The 27,616-nt window shown below is 41.3% G+C and overlaps 1 protein-coding gene across 1 annotated transcript in view; it reads left to right on the top strand.

Moving 5' to 3' along the window:
* The first annotated feature begins 7,704 nt into the window (after positions 1 to 7,704).
* pcdh15b (protocadherin-related 15b) overlaps positions 7,705 to 27,616 on the top strand; it is a 591,688-nt gene continuing 571,776 nt past the window's right edge. The window contains exon 1 of the mRNA XM_068002764.1: positions 7,705 to 7,805. Coding sequence (XP_067858865.1) covers positions 7,715 to 7,805 — 91 coding nt within the window. The 5' untranslated portion in view covers positions 7,705 to 7,714. The remainder of the gene's footprint in view (positions 7,806 to 27,616) is intronic.

Genomic DNA, 27,616 nt, shown 5'->3' with positions numbered 1-27,616 from the left:
ATCTGTCTGCCATAACTTCAGTGGAAGATCTGCAGAAATCCCAGAAAAACAGTGCAAATTCCAGGGTTTCTATAGATCTTCTGCTGTCCACTGATCGGGATAAAATATACATTAACAGTAGCTTGCAGCGGTCACATCTTTGCTGACCTTATGGGTCATTTAAACCCCATCCTGCAATACAGAGTGGTTCATGGGATATTAGGGAGTTGCTGCTCACCACCTGTGCCACTTCATTCGACACAGTTGTAGCTGCTGCACTGATAGATCTCTTGTTACCCATTCTCATCATTGCATCTCCCTCCCCCCCCCCCCCCCCCCCCGCCCCCTTTGCCTAATTTCACTCTGCTTTAACAGCGGCTTTAAATGCTGCAGCTGTGTCCTCAAATACTTCCCTTCCCTCCCCTCCCCTCCCAGCCCTCCACTCCCCCCCCCAACCCCGATAATATTTTCCGGGCCGCCCAGGCACATTGCACTAATTGCCGGCGGGACCCACAGCTTTGTCCTGTCCAGCAATGTTCTAATGAGCTGAGCCCATTGTTTTGGGTGGGGTCAATGTTGGGGTCACTGGTTGGATGGAAGTCACGCCCTTCTGCCACTTACAGGAGTGAATTGCAGGACTCCGAATTTCACAGCTGGATCCTTGATCCGATGGGACAAGTGATTTGTGTTTCTGGATGTGAAGTACCTGGTCGAATTTTTTACCTCTGCAGCCTTAATATTCAGCTTCAGCACAGGAAACACGGTCTTGTTTTGGGTCTGAGAGACCATCAAGGAATCAAACTGCCTGCATTTTATTTTTTCAACATACTTCATATTTTTAAATGGAAAAACATGGGTCTTACCTGTACATGCTGGGAACTTGATTTGGTAATTTAAATAAACTAAATAGTATCTTAGAAACTCACCCTATCGGACTACCTGTAGGGAGACTCTAGATTATCCACCATTTTCCTCCATGGGCCTCCCCTCCTTTATTGGGGATAATCACAGTTCTGCTCTATTTAAGATTTATTTTGCCAGCAGTACTGTTAAGATGCCTGAGTAGTAACACTGGTAACCACAGGAGCTGTCTGAATAATATTTTTTAAGTTAATATATTGACTAGAGTGACCTTGCTGTTCAATGGGGAAGGAGAGGAAGATGTTGGATCGACTGAACAATGAACTACTCACCTGTTTGATGCATCTGTGAGCAGTAAACTGGCCAATAGTGCAGGTGTTCCCTGCAGTAGCCTAAAAGGAGCCCCTGTGGTAGAGGTTGTCTGCAGGGTCGCCTTGTCGATGGCACTGTTCTGTGAATCGTAGAATCGTTACAGCATGGAAGGAGGCCATTTGGCCCATCGAGTCCGCGCCAGCTCTATGCAAGTGCAATCCAGCTAGTCCTAGTCCCACTCCCCTGCCCTTTCCCCTTAGCCCTGCAATTTTTTTCCTTTTCAAGTACTTCTCCAGTTCCTTTTTGAAGGCCATGATTGAATCTGCCTCCATCACCCCCTTGGGCAGTGCATTCCAGATCCTAACCACTCGTGTAAAAATGTTTTTCCTCATGTCACCTTTCGGTTCTTTTGCCAATCACCTTAAATCTATGTCCTCTGGTCCTTGAACCTTCTGCCAATGGGAACAGTTTCACTCTATCTACTCTGTCTAGATCCTTCATGATTTTGAATACCTCTATCAAATCTCCTCGCAACCTTCTCTGTTCCAAGGAGACCAACCCCAGCTTCTCAGTCTATCCACGTGACTAAAGCCCCTCATCCCTGGAATCATTCCAATAAATCTCTTCTGCACCCTCTCTAAGGCCTTCACATCTTTCCTAAAGTGCGGTGCCCAGAACTGGACACAATACTCCAGTTGTGGTCGAACCAATGTTTTATAAAGGTTCATCATGACTTCCATACTTTTGTAATCTATGCCTCTATTTATAAAGCCCAGGATCCCGTATGCTTTTTTAACTGCTTTCTCAACCTGCCATGCCATCTTCAATGATTTGTGCATATATACCCCCAGATCTCTCTATTCCTGTACCCCTTTTAGAGTTGTGCCCTCTAGTTTATATTGCCTCACCTCGTTCTTCCTACCGAAATGTATCACTTCGCATTTTTCTGTGTTAAATTTCATCTGCCACGTGTCTGCCCATACCACGTGAAAGGGATAGTTCAACATTTTAAGAAGGTTGTTGGTTCTGATCAAAGCAAAAATTAAAAAATAGTACATTTTACCATGCATCTGCAACATCTAAATTTTCCACAAGGGCCCAGTTTTGGCAATAGCTTGAATTTAATAAAATAATTTTAATATCATATAGTTTTCTTCATGACCTCACCTCACCTCACCCCATCTATTCACTCTTATGTCCCGTCTTCTGCCCTTGGGTCCTCTGACTCTCTCATTTTGTCTATTTCCACCCCCCCCCACCCCCCCTTAACCCTTTGCTTCACTATTTATGGCCGAGCCATTCGCTGTCTCGACTCTACTCTCTGGAGCTCCCTCCTTTTAAACACTTCCATCTTTCTTCATCTCTCTCCACCTTTTTAAAGCCTTCTCAAAACTCATCTTTTCGACTGAGTTTTCATCAGACCTAATCTCCCCATCCACAGCTCGGTGCCTTTTTCCTTATCTGTTCCTATATTTTTTCCATGAAGCACCTTGGGACATTTTCTATGGTATTCACTATATAAATGCAAGTTGTTGGTTGATTGTTTCTTTGACTAAGAAGTCTTCATTTTTCAACGTACTTTTTCTTATCATCCTTGGGAGCTAAGCCCCAAGAGCCTGTGAGGTCACAGGGATGACTTGCTGAGTCCTACAACCACGTAAAGAGAATGCAATGCAGAATCCCCACACTGTCAACCCAGCCAGTTCCACCTTGTAAAATCACAGTAAAGGCCCAACCTCCAGCACGGAATGCACGATTACATCAATAAAGAAAATCAAACCTGATAGAATACAGTTTGAGTGCGCTGAAAGAATGTAGACTAGCTCCCTAGTAAACTATATCTAGTCATGTACCCACGTAGAAGTATTAATATTTCATACCTGCTCAAATTACATGTAAAAGAAACAGTGATACTTTGGGAGTCTAACCCAGGCCTTGCCATCCATGAGGTGGCTGTGATCCACACGGCCATTTAGGCAGCTTTGTGGGCCTCAAAATGGCAGAATTTAGGTTCAGAATGGGCCATTTTTTAAACCAAATGAATTAAAGTTTTATGATCAATGAAAATAAAATTGAAAAATAATGTTTTGGGACCCCATTTGTGAAGCTGCAGTAATGGCTCAGGAACCCCCTCAAACACTGAATTTACCCTAAGAATGGGCTAAATATGGTTACCAAATGAAAAAATGGCCAAATATTTCCAATGTAACAAAAAGTCTCAGAGCAGAGTTATTAAAAGTTTGGAAAAAGCCTGCCACTAACAGGTCATTAGTCAGTGACGGCTTGAGATTTCTGGCTAACTTGGGAGTGCTGGTAATGATGTAATTGAAAAAAATAATCACATACTGCCAGCAATCAATGGTCCTAGTAAACTTTATTTTCAATTCCTGGGAAAACTTAATTGGTCACATGTTTCCCACACAACAACCATGATGTGGAGATGCCGGTGATGGACTGGGGTTGACAAATGTAAGGAATCTTACAACACCAGGTTATAGTCCAACTGTTTTATTTGAAAATCACAAGCTTTCGGAGGCTTTCTCCTTCGTCAGACAAAGGAGAAAGCTTCCGAAAGCTTGTGATTTTCAAATAAAACAGTTGGACTATAACCTGGTGTTGTAAGATTCCTTACACAACAACCAGACAGCACAAAAAGGGTGGACAGACACGGACTGATAACAAACAGTGGATTTGTTTCAATAATATATCTATTGAATAGCCAGCAAGAACATTCTATTCCCCTCTGATGGATATTGTGAATCAGAAATATTAAATCACCTCAAATTTATTTCAGTTTTGAACTGACAATTCCTGATTGAAAAACTTTTATAGTACTTTGTTGCTTTAAGAAGCTTTAGTTTTACATCTGATTTTTTTTAAATTGCAGTCCTATCCCCAAGAGCTATTTTTCATTTGTTATGAATATTTCAGGCCATCAGTACATGTCCCTCTAGTCAATATTAATAGGATTTCATTGTTTTCAGTAACTCAGTACATACACATTATGTGCGTAAAAATCCAATTTCTTTCAGATGCCTTCACAAAGATTGTACTGTTGATCTTTGATTAAAGGAGACACATCACATAAAACTGATTCTTCATCACTCTTTTCCAGTTTCTCTAGCTCTCTTAAAATATTTTTTTCACTTTTACAAGTATCCCTGTCACTTTTTTTGCCATTTTCCTTCCCATCATCACCCATAACGCTGGGATTTCTTGTACTTAGTTGGTCTAGCTTTGATCAGATTGAAAATAATGGGGGAAGAAATTGGATAAGGCCTATTATTAGGCGTGTGTAGCGCGTTCCGCTATTAACCCGCGCCCGATGGCCCCTGCGCAGGCAGGACAGGACATTGTTCGGACTCAGTATTTACCTTCAAGCAGTGTTGAAATCCAGCCCCCACACAACGACTGAAGTAAATGTGCAGTTTCTACCAGCAGGGGGAGCCCCAATCTCTTAACGGGAGGATATCTCTTAAAGGTAGCCGGTACCTGTTAATTGATAAAAAATAACAATCTACTGTCTGCACGGAGTCGCACATGTAAAACACAGATGCAGGTCCCGTCCCTATGTTTACAAACTGATGAGTTATGTTAAAATATTGAATAAAGGTTGCGCACCACTAAATCCCACATCCTCCAATCTGCATTCCAGACCTCACCAATCTGCCGATCTGAGTTAGTACCAGGCCTGCGTGAGTGTGTGCACCAAGGTTCTCTGCTGATGCACTAGAGGCCTTGGTGCTAGAGGTGGACAGAAGGAGGGACATTCTATATCCATGGGGTGGTGGGGGTGGGGGGGGAGTGGAAGGAAGAGGCTCTCTAGATATATACCCAAAAGGCAGTGGGAGGCAGCGGGGTCGAAGTCAATGCCAGGCGCACAGTACCATGAACATGGATGCAGTGCAGGAAGACGTTCAGTGCTTTGACGCGAGTGGTCAAGATGAGTGAGGTCAACTGTCAATTGGCATCTCCTACCAACTGCACCACTAGCCGCATCCACTGATACTCGCCCTACACCCCCATCACCCACGTACCAACAAACTCTTCCAATCAGTACTCAATTGTTCAAATCAGATGCCTCCTCTCACCCTCACACATTACCAATGTGGCAAGCTGTCCACTCACAAGCCACACACACTGGCAGCTATTCAAACATGACAAGCACATCACCCAGACACACGTCCTGCTTTCTTGCAGGTGAAGGTGGCGCAAAACAGGAGGCAGCAAGTGGCAGTGGCATTTAGTCCGTCGAGTCTGTTCTGCCATTGAATGAGATTGTGGTTGATCTGTAGCCTAACTCCATATCCTTGCCTTAGCCCCATATCCCTTGGTTCACAGAAATCAATCAATCTCAGATTTAGAATTCACAATTGAGCTAGCATCAGCTGCCATTTGCAGAAGATCATTCCAAACTTCTACCACCATTGTGTGTCTAGTAGTGTTTCCTAACTTCACTCCTGCACGTCCTGGCTCTAAATGTTAGGCTATGTCCCTGCGTCCTAGTATTCAAGTATAGGGAACCTCCAAAAACAGTTACAAATGCATCAGCAGCCAGAAGCAATAATCCAGCCACTAACCTTAAATCCTGCATAGTCTCTTTAAATGGCATTGGTGGGGGGGGGGGGTCTCCAGACACTCTAAGACATGTTCAGATGGTCGTAGTTAAGACTGAGCGTTTAGTTGAGCGTTAAGTCCCAAAATGGTGTCAATCACTTTAAATCAGCGTTGCATGCTGATTGTATCTATTTTCTCCTTATTTTACACGCTGCCGGCGTTTGGTACTTGCGCACCCGTTAATAGTTATACTAAGATGGTGTCCGGCACACGTCATGCTGGAAACATGCGTGTGCGGCCAAGGTGCCATCTTGGCATTTCGGGGGGCCGAGTAGCGCTGAAACAACGTGCGCTACATGGCCCAATTTCTAGCCCAATATGTTTTGTGTTGTTCTGTACTGATTATAATATCTATATAGTAAAGATTAGTACAGTGAGGTGCTCAGTGACATGATAGGCTAAGATAACTGATAATTAGAAATTGCATGAAAGTAGAAAAACAATTCTTTCACAAACTTTTCCCTATAATGGACTCTCCATAACTTAAGCACAGCTTGCCTCCGTTGATAGCATTCCTACTTCTGAATCAGAATGTTGTGGGTTCAAACCCCGCTCCAAGACTTAAGTACGTAATCTAGGCTTACACTTCAGCCCAGTGCTGAAGGAGTGCTGTATTGTCAGAGTGCATCTGCTGCTGAAACCCTCATCCGTGCCTTTGTTACCTCTAGACTTGACTATTCCAATGATCTCCTGGCCAGCCTGCCTTCTTCCACCCTCCATAAACTTGAACTCATCCAAAACTCGCATGCCTGTATCCTAACTCGCAACAAGTCCCATTCACCCTTTCACCCATCACCCATGCCCTCACTGACCTAGGTTGACTCCCGGTCCGGCAAAGCCTCGATTTTAAAATTCTCATCCTTGTTTTCAAAACCTTCCATGGCCTTCCGCCTCCCATCTCTGTAACTCCTCCAGCCCTACAACCCTCTGAGATTTCTGTGCTCCTCCAATTCTGGCTTCTTGCGCATCCCCGATTTAATTGCTCCACCATTGGCGACTGTGCCTCCAACTGCCTAGGGCCTAAGCTCTGGAATTCCCTCCCAAAACCCCTCTATCTCTCTACCTCTCCTCCTTTTAAGATGCTCCTTAAAACCTACTACACCCATTCTAATATTTCCTTAAGTGGCTTGGTGTTAAATTTTGTTTAATAATGCTCCTGTGAAGCACCTTGGGATGTTAAAGGTGCTATATAAATGCAAGTTGTTGTTGCTATCTTTCCAATGAGATGATAGATTGAGGTCCTGCCTACTGATTTTGATGGATGTGACAGTATGGTATTTATCACCTTTTGAATTAGGTAAGAGAAGTTTTTGGGCATCCCACATGGTCTTTGGTGGTGTATCTGATTAAAGAATAATTGTTAGCCCCGTTGCACACTATCCTACTCACTGCACACATAGTTTTGCAGGTTTTGATTCACAGGAGACTTGCTCTGCTTTTGGAAACCGTACCTCTGTGTGACCACAAGGCAAAAGTGTTGGGATCTCTCTAATCATCCCCAAGATCCCAGACTGGTTTGCATGTTAAAATTCTTGCAGTTGTTGACATATATTCTAGCCTAGATTTTCTGATCTGCGTTATTTTAAGACCAACGTTGACAACAGGTTAACAGTTGTGTTAAAATAATGCCAATCAGAAAAGTGAGGTTTCTATGACTTCGCTTATGAGGCGTGATTTGTTATCTGTTGCTCCCATTGGGGAGTGGCAGTTGCAGGACGAACATATCGCAAAATCATAGGAATGTAGCCTGTGATTTTCTGCTCATTCAAATTAATGGAATGTGGATCATAGTTTCACTCCTATGCTGTTTTCATTAAGGTTGAAAAGAACATTCAGGACACTACTGGCAGTTTGCAGCATTCTCATTGGTTGCTGATTGAACATGTTTTAATTGAGGATGTAATCTTTTAATTTCAGATTTACACCAGGTGAAGATTGAAAGAAAATGATTCCTTTGCCATGGTTCTTCACGTGGTTGACTGTAGGACTGAAACTCGTTACCTTGACAACACTGAGTTTAGCCCAAGATCCTGAAGGTAAGATGGTTTAATCATAAATGGGAGGAAGAATGAGACTAGTGAGAAGTTGGAGGTCTGTTAAATGTCTTTAACTTCAAGCATTCGCGTTTGCTAGGAATTACACTTTTTAATTAATTCCTATTGATTGATTTGACATTTTACTCGTTTTGTAGTAATTCACAGTAAAACATTAGTTCTGTTTCCTAAATTTTCAGTCTTCAGTTATAATGCAGAATTTTCTGTTTTGCACTCATTTTGTTTGCTGTAAATTGGTTTGTTTTTGAAATGAGAGTCATGCAACACATTATGCAGCAGATGATTGTATAATCTGAACAGTAAACATAGTGAAAGGTACAATCTAAGAAATGGTCTTTAGTGAAGGGGAAAACAGCAAGAACACACCAATAACAGGAATGAACGCAATGGGTGTAGATTGCAGATAGAAATAATAAATTCAACTAACAAAATTATTCATTTAAGTATTCACCAGAATGGAATTGACACTAGTTGTCATTCATTTGGGTATTTTTCCTCTGCATGTAAACTATTTTGTTTTAAATCTTCCTCTTGTTAATCTGTTATTATAAACCAGTGTTAATTTAGTAACAGGATTATATTCCAAAGTATAAATGAGGATTTTAATTACAATTCTTCCTCTTGCATTTTACGTTTCACAAACACTGGATTATACAGTCACATACTAAACTGCAAATGGGCAAAAGATACAGGGCACTGTCCTTTTTAAGGGTTAAACACTGAGTTCCAGGTGATTCTCCCAACTCCTGTGCAGTAAAATGCTGTGTTCTGTCATTAGTTATTTTTCTCTTTGTTCTTATTGTGACACAAGAAAGTGTTTGCTTATTTTTTTCTTTTGTCCTTTTGGATGGATTCTCTGGGTTTAGCACTTGCCATGTTTTTCTCAGAAAATGTGCCATCTCCAATCCCTTTTTTTACCATGATTTCTCAAATATTATATTCCAATCTGAGGCATCAGTTAATTTTGTTATTTGCTTTGCTTTAGGTCAGCTGCAGCTGACATCATTCCTTTTTTGAGCTCTGGTCTCGATTGCCTCAAAGCTTGTTTGAGTTAATGCTGGTACACAGGTTTCACGCACCCTGTCAATAGATATTATTACCACTGATATTACTTACCACAGACTGCCACAAGAAGTTTCCGCTATTTTCCTTTTGGCACATTTTTCAGGAATGTGCAGGATATGCACAGTTGTCTTGAAGAGCTTGCCATGAAAAGAATTTGTGAGTTGATCATCAGTATTGAGGTGGTATCAATTGATCTTCCCCTGTGATCCCCTAAGGTTTCCATGAGATCTCAGAGCCTTCTTTAACTAAAACCAAGAATGTCATCACCCCAGGGCAGATAGGGACTTAGGCTATCATAGCTGGTCCTTTGATCAAGCTAAACCAAATGGACTGCTGAAAAATCAGTTCTATTTCATGTGGCGGAGAATAAGGTATAAAAATTGCTCATGAACTGATGAACTTCATCTTGCTCACACCAAAAAGATTGCGAATTCAAAGGCATTGAAGTGTTGTCTTCACGCTATTTGGTGCCATCTTGACCCTGTCATTGGGGGTGAAAATCTCAATGCCCTCATGACCTCCAGCAAGGAAGCTTTAAGTGGCACCACTGTCTGAGTTCCAGTTAAGGCCCTAGCACAAGTTGTAGATTAGTTGATGCTGTGGCTTTAGTTGAAACCTCAGTCAGTACTGAGAATGTTGTGTGTTGCCTCCCACAGATACAGCATGTAAGTGTTAGTGTTGCTCAGTGCGAATCCACAAAGACTTCGTAGAACTTAATTCAGATGACAACTGTCCTCCATTTAAACCTTTCTTCAGAAAAGTCTTCAAGGCAATGCAATAATTTTTAATTACCAAAGGGATGCACTGGCTAACTTGTTCAGCACCTTGCCATGTCATGTATTGGACCAACTGCATTGATAATAGAACAGAGCAGAAGCATCTATGCAGCGAAAGAGTAGAGGGAACTATGTGGGTGTTGTAAGATTTTAGCTCAAAATGTTAACTCTTTACTCAAAACAATGTCATGTGGAATTCCCCTTTTGAATGATGGAATAATCTGTTTTGTGTGGAGGATGGAATTAAATCAAAGAATGAGGAAGATCATATCAAAGATGAGTAATTTGCTTTATAGGTTAGAATCACTCTAGGAATCAATATATATCTCTGCATATACTTAGTTGTGTTCTGATGTGCACTGTTTAAAAACTTTGGATTTATAGTTCAAACCAAACACCTTTGTGCGACAGCTCATACTGTTTGTTTTTTCATGACTTTATATATTTCCTTTTACTTTGTACCTGCTGTGCTCTGTTGGAAGTACAGAAAATTTAACATACTTTGTTCTTTTTATTACCTCATTGTTGTCAGTTCATTAACATCTAATTGAACTCTGCATGCTGCTTTCTTTTTCTAGACGATTTCTTTGATGCTCATGGTATGTACACGGCTAAGATCCTTTCTTCCGCTTTTGTTCCCTGTGCATAACTGCATTTCTGTAGATTTGACTTGTATATAGTGTGTTAGCTGCTGTAAATAAAATGTGCATGCTTTCTAATTCTTTGATTGCTGGTACTTAAACTATGCATTGATAATATTTATTATGTTCCAGGCATTGTCAGTTAAGCATAAGATAATTAGTTACTGATGATTTCAAAATTTTAAACCAAATCATTTGTGAACATTTATATAATATTTACCCATTGTTTGAAAATTGATTGATAGAAGGAAAGTCAAAAATCTGCATAATTTGCACAAAATTTGATTCTTCAAAACTGAAGAAATTTGTATCTTGTGTATGTTTTTATAATATAAGTAATAGTTTATTCTACCAAGAGAGAAGCTTGTTGCATTTCTTCAATTAAATGTTTGCATTGCACTTGATAATACACAACAGTTAGTTGATTCAGAGCTCCACCTTATTTTTAACTTTTTGCATTTAGAAAAGGAACCCCCCCCAAAAAAAAATAGTTGGTAGAAATGGCTTACCTTAATCAGCTGCCTTCCTCAGTCAATATTTCGTGTGGCAGTGTTTTTAAAGCCATAAGGCATTAACCTGTCAACAGATCTGTAAAACCTGCAATCTGACACCATGATCTTGTGTATATATTTGTGTAAATATGGGTATACATGTATATGTGTGTGTATATATTTTTAGTCTTGAGGATTACATTGATTGTTAGTTACTCTGTCTCCCCTGTAGTGGAGAGGGGACAGGAAATTCAGCAGGGATCCAGCCTGCCTCAATCTGATGCCACGTCCACATTTTCCACTGGAAGTGAAATCAGGAATACAATAGGTCCACCCAAATAAAAGGGAGTATGTTATATGACATAATTCCCGTCATTTGCACCTTAGTGATGCTGGCTGTGTTCCTGGGATCCAGGATTGCTGAGGCAGCGGGGGAAAGGGGTTAAACTTAAAAGGGCCAACTTGCAGGCGACTTGATGGTGGTGAAAATACTGCCAGGAGCCCAACAAAATAGTATTAACCTTGGCCCTGGGAAATTGGCTGAGATTAGGGCTGCTGCTGTGTGTTGGGTGCAAGTCCCCTGCTCTGCAAAAGTTGTGCGGCAGTAGGAAGTAAGAGGAATACGCCAAACTCTCCACAACTCAACCCTATTGCTGCTACTCTGCTGAACTCGATAGTTATTGTGGGCTTTGATCAGAGGATTCTAGGAGAATCATAGAATCTTGGACATTAGAGCACAGAAGGGGACATTTGACCCATCATGCCTGTGTTGGTGCTTGCTCTTCTAGAACTAGCTACAGTAATCCCATTTTTCTCGTGTTTCCTTGTATCCTTTTACAAGATTGGCTTGTATCTGATTATTTTCAAGTTAATTTGTAGGAGTCATCTATCTTTAGAATTTCCTTAAATAGATTTTTAATAATGGTAGGAGTTTGACTCTTTCTGTTACTTCTTCAAAGAATTCAATAAAGTTTGTCAAGCATGACTTTTCCATGCTGACTGTTCTTTATTATATTTTCAGTTTCTAAATGTTTTTCTATTACATGTTTGAATAAAGATTCCAATATCTTTCCTACCACTGACATTAAACTAACTGGTCGATAGTTCCCTGGATTTGCTCTGTCGCCCTTTTTAGGAGAATGCTCCCCTTGCTCAGGGGCTTACAGGACAATTGTTGAGAATGGGGAAGGGGAAGTTTGGGTGACACTGCAGAGCACTTACCTAATATCAACAGAAAGAGTAGACAAGCATAATGTAGTGGATGTAATATACATGGACCTTTGATAAGGTACCATATAGTAGACTCGTGACTAAGGTCAGAGCATATGAAGTCAGGGGACAAGAAACAAATCAGATAAGAAACTGGCTACAAAACAGGTAGTTACTGAGCCTGATGGAAGGTGGGAAGTGGTGTTCCTCAGGGATCAGTGCTGGGACCACTGTTGCTCACCATTTATATAAACGATTTGGACTTGGGAATCAGAAGTACAATATCAAAATTTTCGGATGACACCAAATCGGGGGATATAGTTAATACTGAGCAAGACTGTGACAAAATACAAGACATTAACAAACTTGCAGAATGGGCATTTAAATGACAAATGAATTTCAATATAGATGAGTGTGAGGTGGTGCATTTTGGTAGGAGGAATAAGGAGGTCACCTTCTCCTTAGAAAGTAAGAGTCTAAATGGGGCAGAGGCTTAAAGGAATCTAGGGACACAGATTCACAAATCATTAAAAGTAGCAACACAGATTAACAAAGCCATAAAAAGTGGGAAAAAAAGCACTGGGGTTCATTTCTAGAGGAATAGAATTCAAAAGCAGAGAAATTATGTTAAACTTGTATAGAACCTTGGTTTGACGATGTTTGGAGTGCTGTACACAGATCTGGTCTCCATTTTTCAAAAAGGATATAGAGGCACTGACAAAAGATTTACAAGGATGATACCAGAACACAGAGGGTACAACTATCAGGAAAGACTGAACAGGCTACAGCTCTTTTCTCTAGAAAAGAGAAGACTAAAAGGTGATCTGATAGAGGTCTTTGATATTAAGAAGGGGTTTGATAGGGTAGTCGTTGAGAAGATGTTTCCACTTATGGGCGAGTCCAAAATTGGGGGCCATGAATATAAGATAGCCACTAATAAATCCAATAAGGAATTCAGGAGAAACTTCTTTACTCGGAGAGTAGTGAGAATGTGAAACTCGGTACCACATGGAGTGGTTGAGGTGATTAATACAGATGCCTTTAAGGGAAAGCTAGATAAGTACATGAAGGAGAAGAAATAGAAGGGTATGTTGGTAGGGTGAGATGAAGTAAGGTGGGAGGAGGTATGTGTGGAGTATAAACACCGGCATAGACCTGTTGAGCCAAATGGCCTGTTTCTGTGCTGTAAAATTCTATGTAATTCTATACACACTGCTGCTACATAAACAGCTATTTTTTTTTTGTGTTCTTAAAGCACAGAATTAATTAATCTTGATAAATTTATCAAAGTAAATTAATAATTTGTGAAAATTGAACAGGAATAGTGTGTAGGTTGTACTTGATTTAAGGTGGTGTTTACATCTGGTTACTATTTGTAGAATATTCAAGAATGTTAAACGTATCTGAAAAATGAACAAATCAATGAATTTCATCAGTAATGGATTAACAGCTATTCTGGAACATATCTTTTGAAGATGCTTTAAATAACATGTGAAAGGGACAGGCTGAGCTCAAAGTTCTGAAAATTGAAAGATGCATCAAATATTGTTATAAAGTTAAAGAACCATGCTTTATAAAACCAATAAGTGTGCAGTGCCCATTTTGAAGGGAGAATTTAACTACAGTGGGGGTGACTGATCTTTTCTGGGTTTGAAGGTGGTTTGATCCACGTCACTTCCAGCACTTTGCCCAGGTCAAAGATCAGCCATGATCTTAATGAATGGCGGAGCAGGCTCGAGGAGCCGTATGGCCTACTCCTGCTCCTATTTCTTATGTTCTTATGTTCTTGCAGTCTAAGTTGATGGATTAATAACAATGGCTCTGATTGTTTGAACCTTGAATTCTATTTATTTTTATTTTTCAGGATAGCTGCTGCACATAACTTTTTTTTGTACCTGTATTTAAATTATACTTGATTTAAATAATTAAAAGAAAACAACTCGTGTTAAACTGACCCATAAAAGTTTTCTGTCCTGAAATCCCATGGGGGATTCGCCGGTTTCCCACCGTCAATCCAGAGGTAGACCAGTGGAGACCCGGTCTCCTCAGATTTCTGCTAGTTCCAGGAGTTTCCTCAGTGATTCGTAAGGGGCTCCCTAAGCCAAGAGTTCCCACTCCTGACCCACAGTCGGGACCCATCATTTTTTGTGGTGACTGCTATACTGAGGTGAGTGAAGGCATACCGGCCTCTGCGAGAGCGTATGTGGGGCCCATTGCTGAGATCCTGGCCACTGGAGTGGACTGGACTCCCAAAGACCACCAGGATTTGTTTTGTGACATTTTTAGAAGATTGCTCCCTTTACTCGGGGCTTACAGGACGGTTGTTGGGGTTAGGGAGGGGGAAGGTTGGGTGACACTGCAGAGCACTTTTTTTTTTCCACTCCTCTAAGCAGCAACTAACTATCCACCATGTTGGATTTCGACTCTCTGAACTACTTACTGGTTTCTCATCTCAGTTCAGCATTGTTTAAATGCAGCCCTGTTTTTAATATATTTAGATTTTTCCTCAGTCGGAGGCCCATACTGGGCCACTGTGTGGTCTCTAGATTGTGGAGGTGAATTTCTGCTGGGGTTCTCCCACTTGTCTGCTGTAACTTCAGCATTAGAGCCACAGAAACCCGAGAAAACTATTTATTTTTACTCCTTTTACTCTTCCCCTCACTTCTAGCCTCCCCATCTGCCTTCCCCATTGTCTTAATTCCCCTGTGCAATGCCATGGTATGTGTGTGCATGTAGATTTTATTATATATATTGGCATTGTTTCTGTTTGAATTATGTGGTTTGGTTTCTAGCTGAAGCCTGTAACCATGGAAACAACTAAACGAAGTCTTGCAACTTACCTCTCTACTTTTGACATTGTTTTTAAGGCTTTTGACCTAGTGCTTTATGCAGCACTTATAAAGGAGCTGGAAGCTAAAATGTATATGGTTGAATCTTGTACTCCAGCTCTTAGATTTGTGACTCATTGAACTTCTCTCTCATGAAAGGTAATTGAGGTAAGGTTGTTTATTGTCATTCTTGTCGTGTGTTGGGTTGGCACTGCAGAAGATGATCTTGGAGTTTCTATTTTAGATACTTCTGAAAGGAATAAGGGTAACATAAATGGTCAGGGAACAAATACAGTTATAGAACATAATTATAAAATGACTGTTTAAAAGCAAAGTCAGGGGAACAATTACAAAAAACAAATTAAGTTGCCTGTACAGCAATGTGCACAGCATCCAAAACAAAATGGGGGAACTGGAGGCAATAATTCATAGATGTGGTAGGGATAGCTGAAACATGGCTGCATAAGGAACAGGACTGGCAGTTAAATATTGCAGGATATAATGTATTTGGAAAGGATAAGGGAGGAAGAAGGGGTAGGGTAGCGGTACTAATTAGAGACACCATAATGGCAATAGAAAAAAGGGACATAAGTAACATTAAGATAGAAACAGAATCCACATGGATTGAGACGAAGGATAAGAAGGGATCGACCACATAAATAGGGATATTCTACAGTGGAAGGGTAGTAGAGGATGAAATATGCAGACAAATTTATTAAATGAGTAAAAAAAAAATTGAATAATAATCATGGGAGATTTCAACTACGCCCAAATAAACTGGCAGGAAAAGTTAGGGAAAGGAGAAAAGGGGAATGGAGTTTTACAGTGTGTACAGGACTCCTTTCTCACCCAATATGTGAGAAGCCCAACAAGAGAGGAATCACTGCTGGATCTAGTAATGGGAAATGAACCAGAGCAAATAAGAGAAGTAAGCATAGGGGAACATCTAGGCAATAGCGATCATAACATATTAAGTTTTAAAATAATGATTGAAAAAAACATAAGTAAGACAAAGACCAAAGTAATAGATTGGAAAAAAGTTAATTTTGAGGGGATGAGAATGGAACCAGGGCAAATAAACTGGAAACAATTTTTGACGGAAACAGTGATAGAGCAGCAGTGGGAAATATTTAAAAGGGTAATCAATAGAGTTCAGGAAAAATATATTCCTCTAAAAAGCAAGAACAAACTAGCCAATAATGAAACACCATGGATGAATAAAGAGATATGAGTAAAATTGAAACTAATGAAAAAGGCGTACACTAAGTACATGGACAAAAAAGGAGAGGAAGACAAAAGGGAATACAAAGAGGTTAAGAAAGAAGTCAAACATTTTTTTAAGACAGCAAAGAGGAACTACGAAATTAAATTATCGAGGATTATAAAAAGAAATAACAAAGTATTCTGCAGACACATAAGTAACAAAAGAAAAATCAGGATAGGGATAGGGCCACTAAGGGATGCACAAGAGAAATTCACAGGTAACGACAGCGAAATGGCAGAAATATTGACGAGTTACTTTGCCTCCGTATTTACCAGGGAGACTCACCAGGTGGGCAGGATATTAGAAGAAGAGATCAAAAAAGATATTAAGACATTTAAGATCGAAAGGGGGGAGATAATTGATAAACTAATCAAACTTAGAAAGGATAAAATCCCTGGTCCGGATGGATTGCATCCACGAATATTAAAGAAGTAGGGAGGAGGTAGCAGAAGCACTATTACATATATATAAAAATTCACTAGAAAAGGGAATCAGAAGTACAATTTCAAAATTTGCAGACGATACCAAATTGGGGGGTATAGTTAATGCACAGGAAGAATGCGACAAAATGCGAGAGGACATTAACAAACTTGCAGAATGGGTGTGTAATTAGCAAATAAATTTCAATATAGATAAGTTTGAGGTGGTGCATTTTGGTAGGAAGTATAAGGAGGCCACATACTGCTTGGATAATAAGAGTCTCAACGGGATAAAGGAGCGAAGGGATCTAGGGGTGCAGATACACAAATCACTAAAAGCAGCGACACAGGTTTATAAGGCCATAAAAAAAGACAAATCAAGCAAAAGGGTTCATTTCGAGAGAGATAGAATTGAAAAACAAACAAGTTATACTAAACTTGTATAGAACCTTGGTTAGACCACACTTGGAACATTGTGCACAGTTTTGGTCTCCTGGATACAACGTGTTCAGGAAAGATAGGGAAGGAAAAAAAAGGAAGTGGGGGGCATGGCAGTATTGATTAAGGAAAATATTGCAGTGCTGGAGAGAGAGGATGTCCTTGAGGGGTGAAGGACAGAATCTATTTGGTTAGAGTTAAGAAACAATAGAGGCGCCGTTACACTACTGGGTGTAATCTATAGGCCACCAACGAGTGGGAAGGATATAGAGGAGCAAATTTGCAGGGAAATTACAGAGAGGTGCAAGAACTATAGTGGTGATAATGGGGGCCTTCAACTAACCTAATATTGACTGGGATAGTAATAGTGTAAAGGGCAAAGAGGGGGAGGAATTTCTTAAGTGTGTTCAGGAGAACTTTCTTGATCAGTATGTTTCCAGCCCAACGAAGAAGGAGGCATTGTTGGATCTGGTTCTGGGGAATGAAGTGGGTCAAGTGGAGTAAGTATCAGTGGGGGAACATTTAGGGAACAGTGATCATAGAATCATAAGGTTTAGATTAGCTTTGGTAAAGGACAAGGAGCAATCTAGAGTAAAAATACTTAATTGGAGGAGGGCCAATTTCAGTGGGTTGAGAACAGATCTGGCTTGGGTAAATTGGAATCAAAGAATGGCAGGCAAAACTGTAATCAAACAATGGGTGGCCTTTAAAGCGGAGATGGTTTGGGTACAGTCCAGGTACATTCCCACGTTGGGGGAAAGGGTAGGGCAACCAAAGCCAGAGCTCCCTGGGTGACGAAAGAGATAGAGTAAGATGAAGCAGATAAAGGAGGTAAAAGACAGATGTCAGGTTGATAATACAAGTGAGAACCAGACTGAACATAGAAAGTTCAGAGGAGAAGTGTAAAAGAAAATAAGAGGGACAAAGAGAGAGTATGAGAATAGACTGGTGGCCAACATAAAAGGGAATTCAAAAGTCTTCTATAGGCACATAAATAGTAAACGGATAGTAAGGGGAGAGGTGCGGCCGATTAGGGACCAAAAAGAAGATCTACGCACGGAGGCAGAGGGCATGGCTGAGGTACTAAATGAATACTTTGCATCTGTCTTTACCAAGAAGAAGATGCTGCCAAAGTCACAGTAAAAGAGGAGGTAGTTTTGATACTGGATGGACTAAAAATTGATGAAGAGGAGGTACGAGAAAGGCTGGCTGTACTTAAAGTAGATAAGTCACCCGGTCCAGATGGGATGCATCCTAGATTGCTGAGAGAAGTAAGGGTGGAAATTGCGGTGGTACTGGTCATAATCTTCCAATCCTCCTTAGATAAAGGGGTGGTGCCAGAGGACTGGAGAACTGCAAATGTTACACCCTTATTCAAAAAAGTGTGTAAGGATAAACCCAGCAACTACAGGCCAGTCAGTTTAACCTCGGTGGTGGGAAAGCTTTTAGAAACAGTAACCTGGAACAAAATTAATAGTCACTTAGACAAGTGTAGATTAATTAAGGAAAGCCAGCACGGATTTGTTAAAGGCAAATCATGTTTAACTAAATTGATTGAGTTTTTTGATGAGATAACGGAAAGGATTGATGAGGGCTATGCGGTTGATGTTGTGAATATGGACTTTCAAAAGGTGTTTGATAAAGTGCCACATAATAGGCTTGTCAGCAAAATTGAAACCCATGGAATAAAAGGGGCAGTGGCAGCATGGATACGAAATTGGCTAAGTGACAGGAAACGGAGAGTAGTTTTGAACGGTTCTTTTTCGGACTGGAGGAAGGTATACAGTGGAGTCCTCGGGTCGGTACTAGGACCACTGCTTTAATTGATATATATTAATGACTTGGACTTGGGTGTATACAGGGCACAATTTCAAAATTTGCAGATGACACAAAACTTGGAAGGGTAGTAAACAGTGAGGAGGATAGTGATAGACTTCAAGAGGACATAGACAGACTGGTGAAATGGGCAGAGACATGGCGGATAATATTTAAGCCAAAGAAGTGCGAAGTGATATATTTTGGCAGGAAGAATGAGGACAGGTAATATAAACTAAATGGTACAATTCTAAAGAGGATGCAGGAACAGAGAGACCTGGGGGTATATGTGCACAAATCTTTAAAGGTAGCAGGACAGGTTAAAAAAGCATACAGGATCCTGGGCTTTATAAATAGAGGCATAGAGTACAAAAGCAAGGAAGTTATGTAGAACCTTTATAAAACACTGGTTTGGCCACAACTGGAGTATTGTGTCCAAATCTGGGCACCGCACTTTAGGAAAGATGTGAAGGCCTTGGAGAGGGTGCAGAAAAGATTTACTAGAATGATTCCAGGGCTGAAGGACTTCAGTGATGTGGATAGACTGGAGAAGCTGGGGTTGTTCTCCTTGGAACAGAGATGGTTAAGAGGAGATTGGATAGAAATGTTCAAAATCATGAAGGGTTTAGATAAAGTAAATAAAGAGAAACTGTTCCCATTGGTGGAAGGGTCAAGAACCAGAGTTCAGAGATTTAAGGTAATTGGCAAAAGAACCAAAGGCGACATGAGAAAACACTTTTTTACGCAGCGAGTAGATATGATCTAGAATGCGCTGCTTGAAAGGGTGGTGGAAGCAGATTCGATCGTGGTTTTCAAAAAGGAATTGGATAAATACTTGAAGGGAGAAAATTTGCAGGGCTATGAGGAAGGAGCGGGGGAATGGGACCAACTGGATTGCTCTTAGAAACAGCCGGCATGGGCCGAATGGCCTCCTTCTGTGCTGTAACCATTCTATGATTTTTATATTATAGAAAGGATATAGAGGCATGGGAAAGGGTTCAAATAAGATTCACAAGGATGATACCAGAACTGGGAGGATATCCTTATCAGGAAAGGCTGAGCAGGCTGGGGATCTTTTCTATAGAAAAGAGAAGGCTGATAGAGGTCTCTAAGATAGTGATAGGGTAGACATAGAGAAAATGGTTCCACTTGTGGGGATTCTAAAACTAGAGGTCATAAACATAAAAAAGTCAGTAGTAAATCCAATAGAGAATTCAGGAGAAACCTCTTTACCCAAAGAGTGGTGAGAATGTGGAACTCGCTACCACAAAGAGTAGTTGAGGCAAATAGCATAGATAAGTTAGATAAGCACATGAGGGAGAAAGGAACAGAAGGGTATCCTGATATGGAGGGGGGAGGCTCGTGTGGAGCATAAATGCCGACATTGACAAGTTGGGCTGAATGCCCTGTTTCTGTGCTGTAGTTTTGATGTAACTCGATGTAACTGCAGTGCTGCTTTTTGCAGGTGATGATTGTGATGGTGGATTATGTGGGGATCGAGTGCCTCATTCATCAATTTATACAAGCAGCTGACTGGCCTGTAGTAACTGGGTTTATCCTTGCACTCTTTTTTGAACAAGTGTGCAATATTTGCAATTCTCCAATCCCCTGGCACCACCCCTGTATCTACGGATGTTTGAAAGATTATGGCCAGTACCTCCGCAATTTCCACCCTTGCTTCCCTCAGTAATCTAAGATGAATCCCATCCGGACCGGGCGACTTATTTATTTCAAGTACAGCCAGCCTTTCTAGTACCTCTTCTTTATCAATTTTTAGCCCATCCAGTATCTCAACTATATCTTCCTTTACTGAGACTCTGGCAGCATCTTCTTCCTTGGTAAAGACAGATGCAAAGTACTCATTTAGTACCTCGGCCATCTCCTCTGCCTCCATGAGTAGATCTCCTCTATGGTCCCTAATCGGCCCCACCCTTCCTCTTACTACCCGTTTACTGTTTACATGCCTGTAGAAGACTTTTGGATTCCCTTTTATGTTGGCCGCCAGTCTATTCTCATACTCTCTCTTTGCCCCTCTTATTTCCTTTTTCACGTCCCCTCTGAACTTTCTATATTCTGCCTGGTTCTCACTTGTATTATCAACCTGACATCTGCCATATGCCCCTTTTTTCCATTTCATCTTGCTCACTATCTCTTTTGTCATCTGGGGAGCTCTGGCTTTAATTGCCCTACCTTTCTGCCTCGTGGGAATGTGCCTAGACTGTACCTGAACCATCTCCTCTTTAAAGGCCGCCCACTGTTCAATTACTGTTTTGCCTGCCAATCTTTGATTCCAAATTTACCTGGGCCAGATCTGTTCTCATCCCATTGAAATTTGCTGTCCTCCAATTGAGTATTTTTACTTTAGTGTGGTCCGTGTCCTTTTCCATCGCTATTCTAAACCTTATGATACTATGATCGCTGCTCCCCCACTTGCTCCACTTGGCCCACCTCATTCCCTAGAACCAAGTCCAGCAATGCCTCCTTCCTTGTTGGGCCGGAAACGTACTGGTTAAGAAAGTTATCCGGAACATGTTTCAAAAATTCCTTTCCCTCTGTGCCCCTTATTATTATGTTTATCCCAGTCTATATTAGGATAGTTGAAGTCCCCAGTTATCACTACTCCTAGAGTTTTTGCACACCTCTGTAATTTCCCTGCAAATTTGCTCCTCTATATCCTTCCCACTAGTTGCTGGCCCTATAAAATACATCCAGTAGTGTAATGGCACCTCTTTTATTTCTTAACTTTAACCAAATAGATTCTGTCCTTGACCCCTCCAGGGCATCCTCTCTCTCCAGTGCTGCAATATTCTCCTTAATTAATACTGCCACCCCCGTCCTTTCTTTCCTGAACACTTTGTATCCAGAAACATTTAGTAATCAATCCTGCCCTTTTTTGAGCCAGGCCTCCGTTATCGCCACTACATCGTATTCCCATGTGGCTAATTGCGCCTGCAGCTCTCCAACCTTATTTACCACGCTTCGTGCATTTACACACATGCACTGCAAACCAGTCTTAGACTTTCTTGTACTCTCTCTTAGTCTGATCCAACCTAACACTGTACTATTACTTGCTCTAGTGCTACCTTTCTCTCCTGATCCTTTGTGCCCCTTGTTTCTCCTTTCCATTGCTACATCCTGTTACCCATCCTGCTGCCAAATTACTTAAACCCCCCCCCAACAGCACTAGCGAACCTCCCTGCGAGGACATTGGTCCGAGCTGCATTGAGGTGCAACCCGTCCCACCAGTAGTGATCCCAATTTCCCCAGAACTGATCCCAATGCCCCAGGAATCTAAAGCCCTCCCTCCTACACTAACTCTCCAGCCACACTTTCATCTGCTCTATCCTCCTATTTCTATGCTCACTAGCGCTTGGCACTGGGAGTAATCCGGAGATTACTACCTTTTGAGGTCCTCTTTCTTAATCCCTTTCCTAACTCCTTTAAAATCTGCCTGCAGGACCTCGTCCCTCTTTCTACCTACGTTGTTGGTACTGATATGGACCATGACTTCTGGCTGTTCACCCTCCACCCCCCCCCGCCCCAGAATGTTCTGCAGCCGCTCAGTGATGTCCTTGACCCTGGCACCGGGGAGGCAACATACCATCTTGGAATCACGTCTGCAGCCGCAGTAAAGCCTGTCTGCTCCTCTAACTGTAGAATCCTTAATCTGATGTTCTGTCCAGACCACTAGATGGTCCAAAGCTATGCTATCACATTGGAGTTATACTTTTAGATAGCAATGTAGAACTATAAGGCGATTCCCTAAGTTCCTCAAGATTGATCTAACTTGAATTGTTCCATTGAGACTTAAGTGAATGATTGTGTTCCAGGATACTTGATTACCTGTCAGCCCCTAAGCATTATCTTTGTTTAGGTCTTTCATGAGGCTAATCAAACCTAGTGTAGAATTTCTATTTAGAACAAATTTCTGCATCACGTCTTATTTGAAATTTCCTTTGAAAATGCAAACATTTAAAAAAAAACCACAATATTTTATATATAAGACTTTGAAATACTGGTTATAGTTCACAAAACATTTCTTTTGCTGTTTTATTTGCATTTTTATTTCTTGGCTCTGATTTAAAAAATTAATGTATCCTATTTGTGTAAAGTTGTTCTCCCCCACAATTGTCAATGAAAATATATTGAAAATTTGGAAACAATGTATTTTGTGTTTAAAATAAGGGGTGTTCTTTTATTCCTACTGTTTGGTCCAGTTCCTTGTGGTCCATGCGATTCTACTTGCCTGTACATCAGCTGGAGTGACAGATTAATTAATGAGTCCATCATGTTTATCGCTGTCTCCTGAACAGCCTTTGAAAGGGATCTGTTTGCAGATGCATGTTCCAACACAGCATTCGAACATCTCTATTTGCACTCAACCTCACTATCCCTCAATCTTGTTCCTAAACAGATATTTATCCAGCTTTTTTTTTTAAGGTGTTAATGGACACAGCATTAACTGCTTCAGCTGAGCGTATATCCCACATATCTACATCTCTGGGGAATGGGTGCGAGGTCAGCAGGAAAACGCCTTCAAAGCTCAGAACTCGCTTCAAGCTTATTAATTTTATATTCATATCCCCTAGGCCTGCGCTTACAATCCAAGTGAATAATTTGCTGTATCTATGTTGTGTTACAAATAAAACAGTTCATGTCACTCAATCTACTGGAATTATCCTCATCACTCATCTCTGAACAGATACATCTCCATTACATTAGTGTCACTTTGAGGGTGGGATACGGAATCTGCACACTGTTCCAGGTGTGGTTGTTAGGAACGTTTGCAGGAAAATTCTTATTAAAAAATACATTTTATGTTCAGGACTTGATTTGTTGAATCTGTTTAAACAGGTCATAGCTGGAGAATTCCACAAGACAGCTCAAATCACCTAGGCCAGATCTGCAAGGCCGTAATTGTCGTCATACAAGATAGCCATGTGTAGTTCTAATGTTCTAATAGATATATCTATCTGTTTGATGATAATATGGTTACACATAAGGACAGCTTTTTACATGAGGCCACTCTCTGAAATGCTATAAAACAAAGAGTGACGGTCATGGAGGAGGTGATACAATGGGCTTAAAAGGCAAGACCATTATAAGGAAGTTAGGGAAGACACAGGGGATAATCGCCCTGCGACCAAACTCAGCAACTGTAACGGAAGGACTCCCATAGGTATCGCGTGGTGTGTGTGTTGTCTCTGAGTATCAATCCCTCTAATAAAATCTGTAAAACTAAGGCTCTGCGTCTAGATCCTTAATTCCTGGCACAGAGACAACAGCTCCAAGCTGGTTTCTCTAACAGTAGCAATGAACAGTGGCTTTACCAATGATCTGCATATGGTTAGAAAACATTAGGATAAATTCAACAATCTCACACTCTCAGCAGGGAATCTCAGTTGAAGGAAGCATGAGCCAGAAATAAGTCTACAACACTTTAGCCCCGACTCTCGATTTGAGCGTGACTCCCTGCTGGGAGCATTCAACTTACTCAATTGTTGCAACTTTTAGTTAAATGTTTCCCAGTACATGATTACATTTGTCGATGATATTCGATAACATTAATTGGATACTTTTGGTGTATGGGAAGTAATTAAAAGAATCCCTTTGCTCGGAATTCATTTTTAAGGTGTAGTTTTTTTTTGCAGCTCCAGTTTTTATGCTGCATGAGGTAGATGTTGGTACAGGCCATCTCTTTTGTTTGATGTTCTAGCTCTGCCCCAAGACTGACAAAATGTAGGCAGTAACATGGAAATGATTAAAATGCCTTGCAGAAGGTCCTAATGTAAGACTTGGGGATACCTCAGTTGATTGATTTTTGGAATACAGCTTGGAAGTTTCTGGATGTCACAGTGGATGCCTGCGCTATTTGTGTGTTGAAGAGCAGTAATATCGGGAATGCTGAATAGCACCCAGTGAACGCATAGTTTTTGCATGCTGTCAACCGAGACAAGGACTTGAACCTACAACCTTCTGACGCAGAGGCAGGAGTGCTACCGTTGACCCTGTTGCTGACATCCCTGCGACATATCTACTGAGCTGTCTGAGAGCAGAGCTTTGGGCAGCTGTGAGGTCTGTGAATACTTGGTTCAAGGTTGTTTGTGTCCAATCACCAAGCACGGTGAAGCTGGCTGTGAGTGAATTTTAAGATTAGAATTGAAGGTTTCTGCTATACAATGTGGGCGTCTATGAGAGATGCTCCCGCAGCGTCTGTGACCCATGCTGCTGATGATACAGAAGTTGCCTTGTGCTCCATTGCAGAAAACCATTCATCCTGTGCAGGCCTGGATCGTAGACGCCTCCATATTTTGCAGGGGCACAACTGACTCATGTAGACTATTCTGCTCCAGTAGTAGTATTTGCTTGTAAGCAGATCCTATACACACAATAGCAGCTGTAACTGTGCTTACCCTTTGGACAACAGGTGCCTGGTCTTGAGCAGGCAACATCACTTGCTACTCCTAACTGGTGCGCTGTGACTCGCCTTGTACTTCTTAATCACGCCATGCTAGTCCTTGGTGATTGTGATAGTGATGGTGGGGTGTAGGATTCCTCTGGGACAATAACTCTTGCTCCATTTCTGAGAAAATCAGAGAGAACAAAATGCTGCCTAGTTAACTACCCTCAAGCACTACTTTTGTTACATGATTTTCTCAAGTTGAGGGTGAGCCTGTGTCACTGTCACTTAGCAGGACAACATTACAATATGTGAACATCATGATACTATCCATGACCTCGTGGGAATCAACTGTCCCTCATTCCCTTGATACTGTCCTACCCAACTATGTCAATGGTAAATTCTCTGAATGGGGTCAGAGCATTGGGATCACCAGTGGTAGGCCACTGCTCTCACCAGTTATAGGCCAAGCAAGCATAAAAATAATATTGAGGTATTATAAGTGCATAAAGCGCTGATGACATTGTGCAGCTGCCTAGCTTCAAGGGAAAATTGAACAATCCTGGTAGGTTGACTGACAAACGTTCTTTGTATGAACTCCCTTCAAGGATTGTGCACTTGCTCATTGTAACATTCCAATACAGAAGCAGGCTCAGCATAGTTTGCTCACATTTCCTCATGCCAGTATAGCGGGTAATGCATGGGGTCTTGGGGGGGCAGGTAGGGCCCTGAGCAGCCCTCACAACACCGATGATCGGCAGATGCCAGAATTAACAGCAGCATGAAGCAGGTGGGTGCCCAAGTTATGCCTGGAGTGGGGAGAGCTTCGACTCCCTCCTAACCTTTTCTTAAATACTCAGTGATCGGAGAGATGAAATGTGGCTATTCCATAGCCTGTCACTTTGTATATATTAATATTTTAAACAGTTTACTTACCGAACAAACTACTTTTTTTAATTTAACAAGTTTCAGAACAAAAGCAAAGACACGAATAAAGAAAACCCTTTCAGGACCAACATTTCTTACTGAAGATATAGATGGGTTTGAAACAAAAACAAAAAATGCTGTAAACAGTCAACAGGTCAGGCCACAACTGAGGAGCGATCAGATAAGTTAACACTTTGGGTGTGTGCAGAACTGGAAGAGATTAGCAATGGATAATTGATGAAAGAATTAATTAACAATTAAAAAGAACAGATCCAGGGGAAAAAGGAGGGGGGGTGGGGGAAACTGAAACATGCACACAGGAAATTAAATATAATGACCTGTAAAGTGCTTAAGTGGAAGACACAACTAAAGATTTAATGGAGCTGCTGGCCTGCTCTTTATCATTCAAGCCTGTCATCACGGCTATGGAAAATAAATCCATACTGTGTCATTAGCATAGCAGCAATTGGTTAGCTCCTGACTAAAATGTTCAATCCAAGGGTGGCAAGTTTGAATGCATATTGTGCATGACCACCTTGAGTAATATTTTCTCTTTTTTGCTCTATGTTCCTCTTATTCAAGCAAGGATAACCCCTATGTCATCTTTTACATCACTAATCAACTATTGTGAACTCCCTCTCCTCCTGGTCCTCTCTGTCTCCATCCCTGATACCAAGTGTGAGGACATCATGGAATCTTTTGTCTCCAAAATTGAATATCTGTTGTTCTGCCTCACCCTGCTCCATCATCTCCGCTATCCAGCCCTGACCCCAGCACATTCTGTTATAAGAATGTAAGAAATAGGAGCAGGAGTAGGCCATACGGCCCCTCGAGCCTGCTGCACCATTCAATCAGATCACGTCTGATCTTCAACCTCAACTCCACTTTCCTGCCTGATCCACATATCCCTTGATTCCCCTAAAGTACAAAAATCTATCGATCTCAGCCTTGAATATACTCAATGACTCAGCATCCACAGCCCTCTGGGGTAGAGAATTCCAAAGATTCACAACTCTCTGAGTGAAGAAATTCCTCCTCATCTCAGCCTTAAATGGCCAAACCCTTATCCTGCGACTATGCCCTCTAGTTCCAGACTCTCCAGCCGGGGCAAACAATCTGTCAGCATCTACCCCAACAAGCCCGCTCAGAATCTTATATATTTCAATGAGATCACCTCTCATTCTTCTGAACTCCAGAGAGTATAGGCCTATTCTATTCAACATCTCCTCATGGGACAACCCTCTCATCCCAGGAATTAATCAAGTGAACCTTCGTTGCACTGCCTCTAAGGCAAGTGTATCCTTCCTTAGATAAGGAGACCAAAACTGTATGCACTACTCCAGGTGAGGTCTCACCAAAGCCCTGTACAATTGTTGTAAGACATCCTTACTCTTGTACTCCAACCCCCTTGCAATAAAGGCCAACATGCCATTTGCTTTCCTAATTGCCTGCTGTACCTGCATGTTAACTTTGTGTTTCGTGTACAAGGACACCCAAATACCCCTGAACACCAACATTTA

Source organism: Heptranchias perlo, chromosome 21 (genome assembly GCF_035084215.1).
Source record: "Heptranchias perlo isolate sHepPer1 chromosome 21, sHepPer1.hap1, whole genome shotgun sequence".
Lineage (NCBI taxonomy): Eukaryota > Metazoa > Chordata > Chondrichthyes > Hexanchiformes > Hexanchidae > Heptranchias > Heptranchias perlo.
The sequence above is the reverse complement of the archived record's forward strand: the minus strand, read 5'-3'. Positions and strand labels throughout refer to the sequence as shown.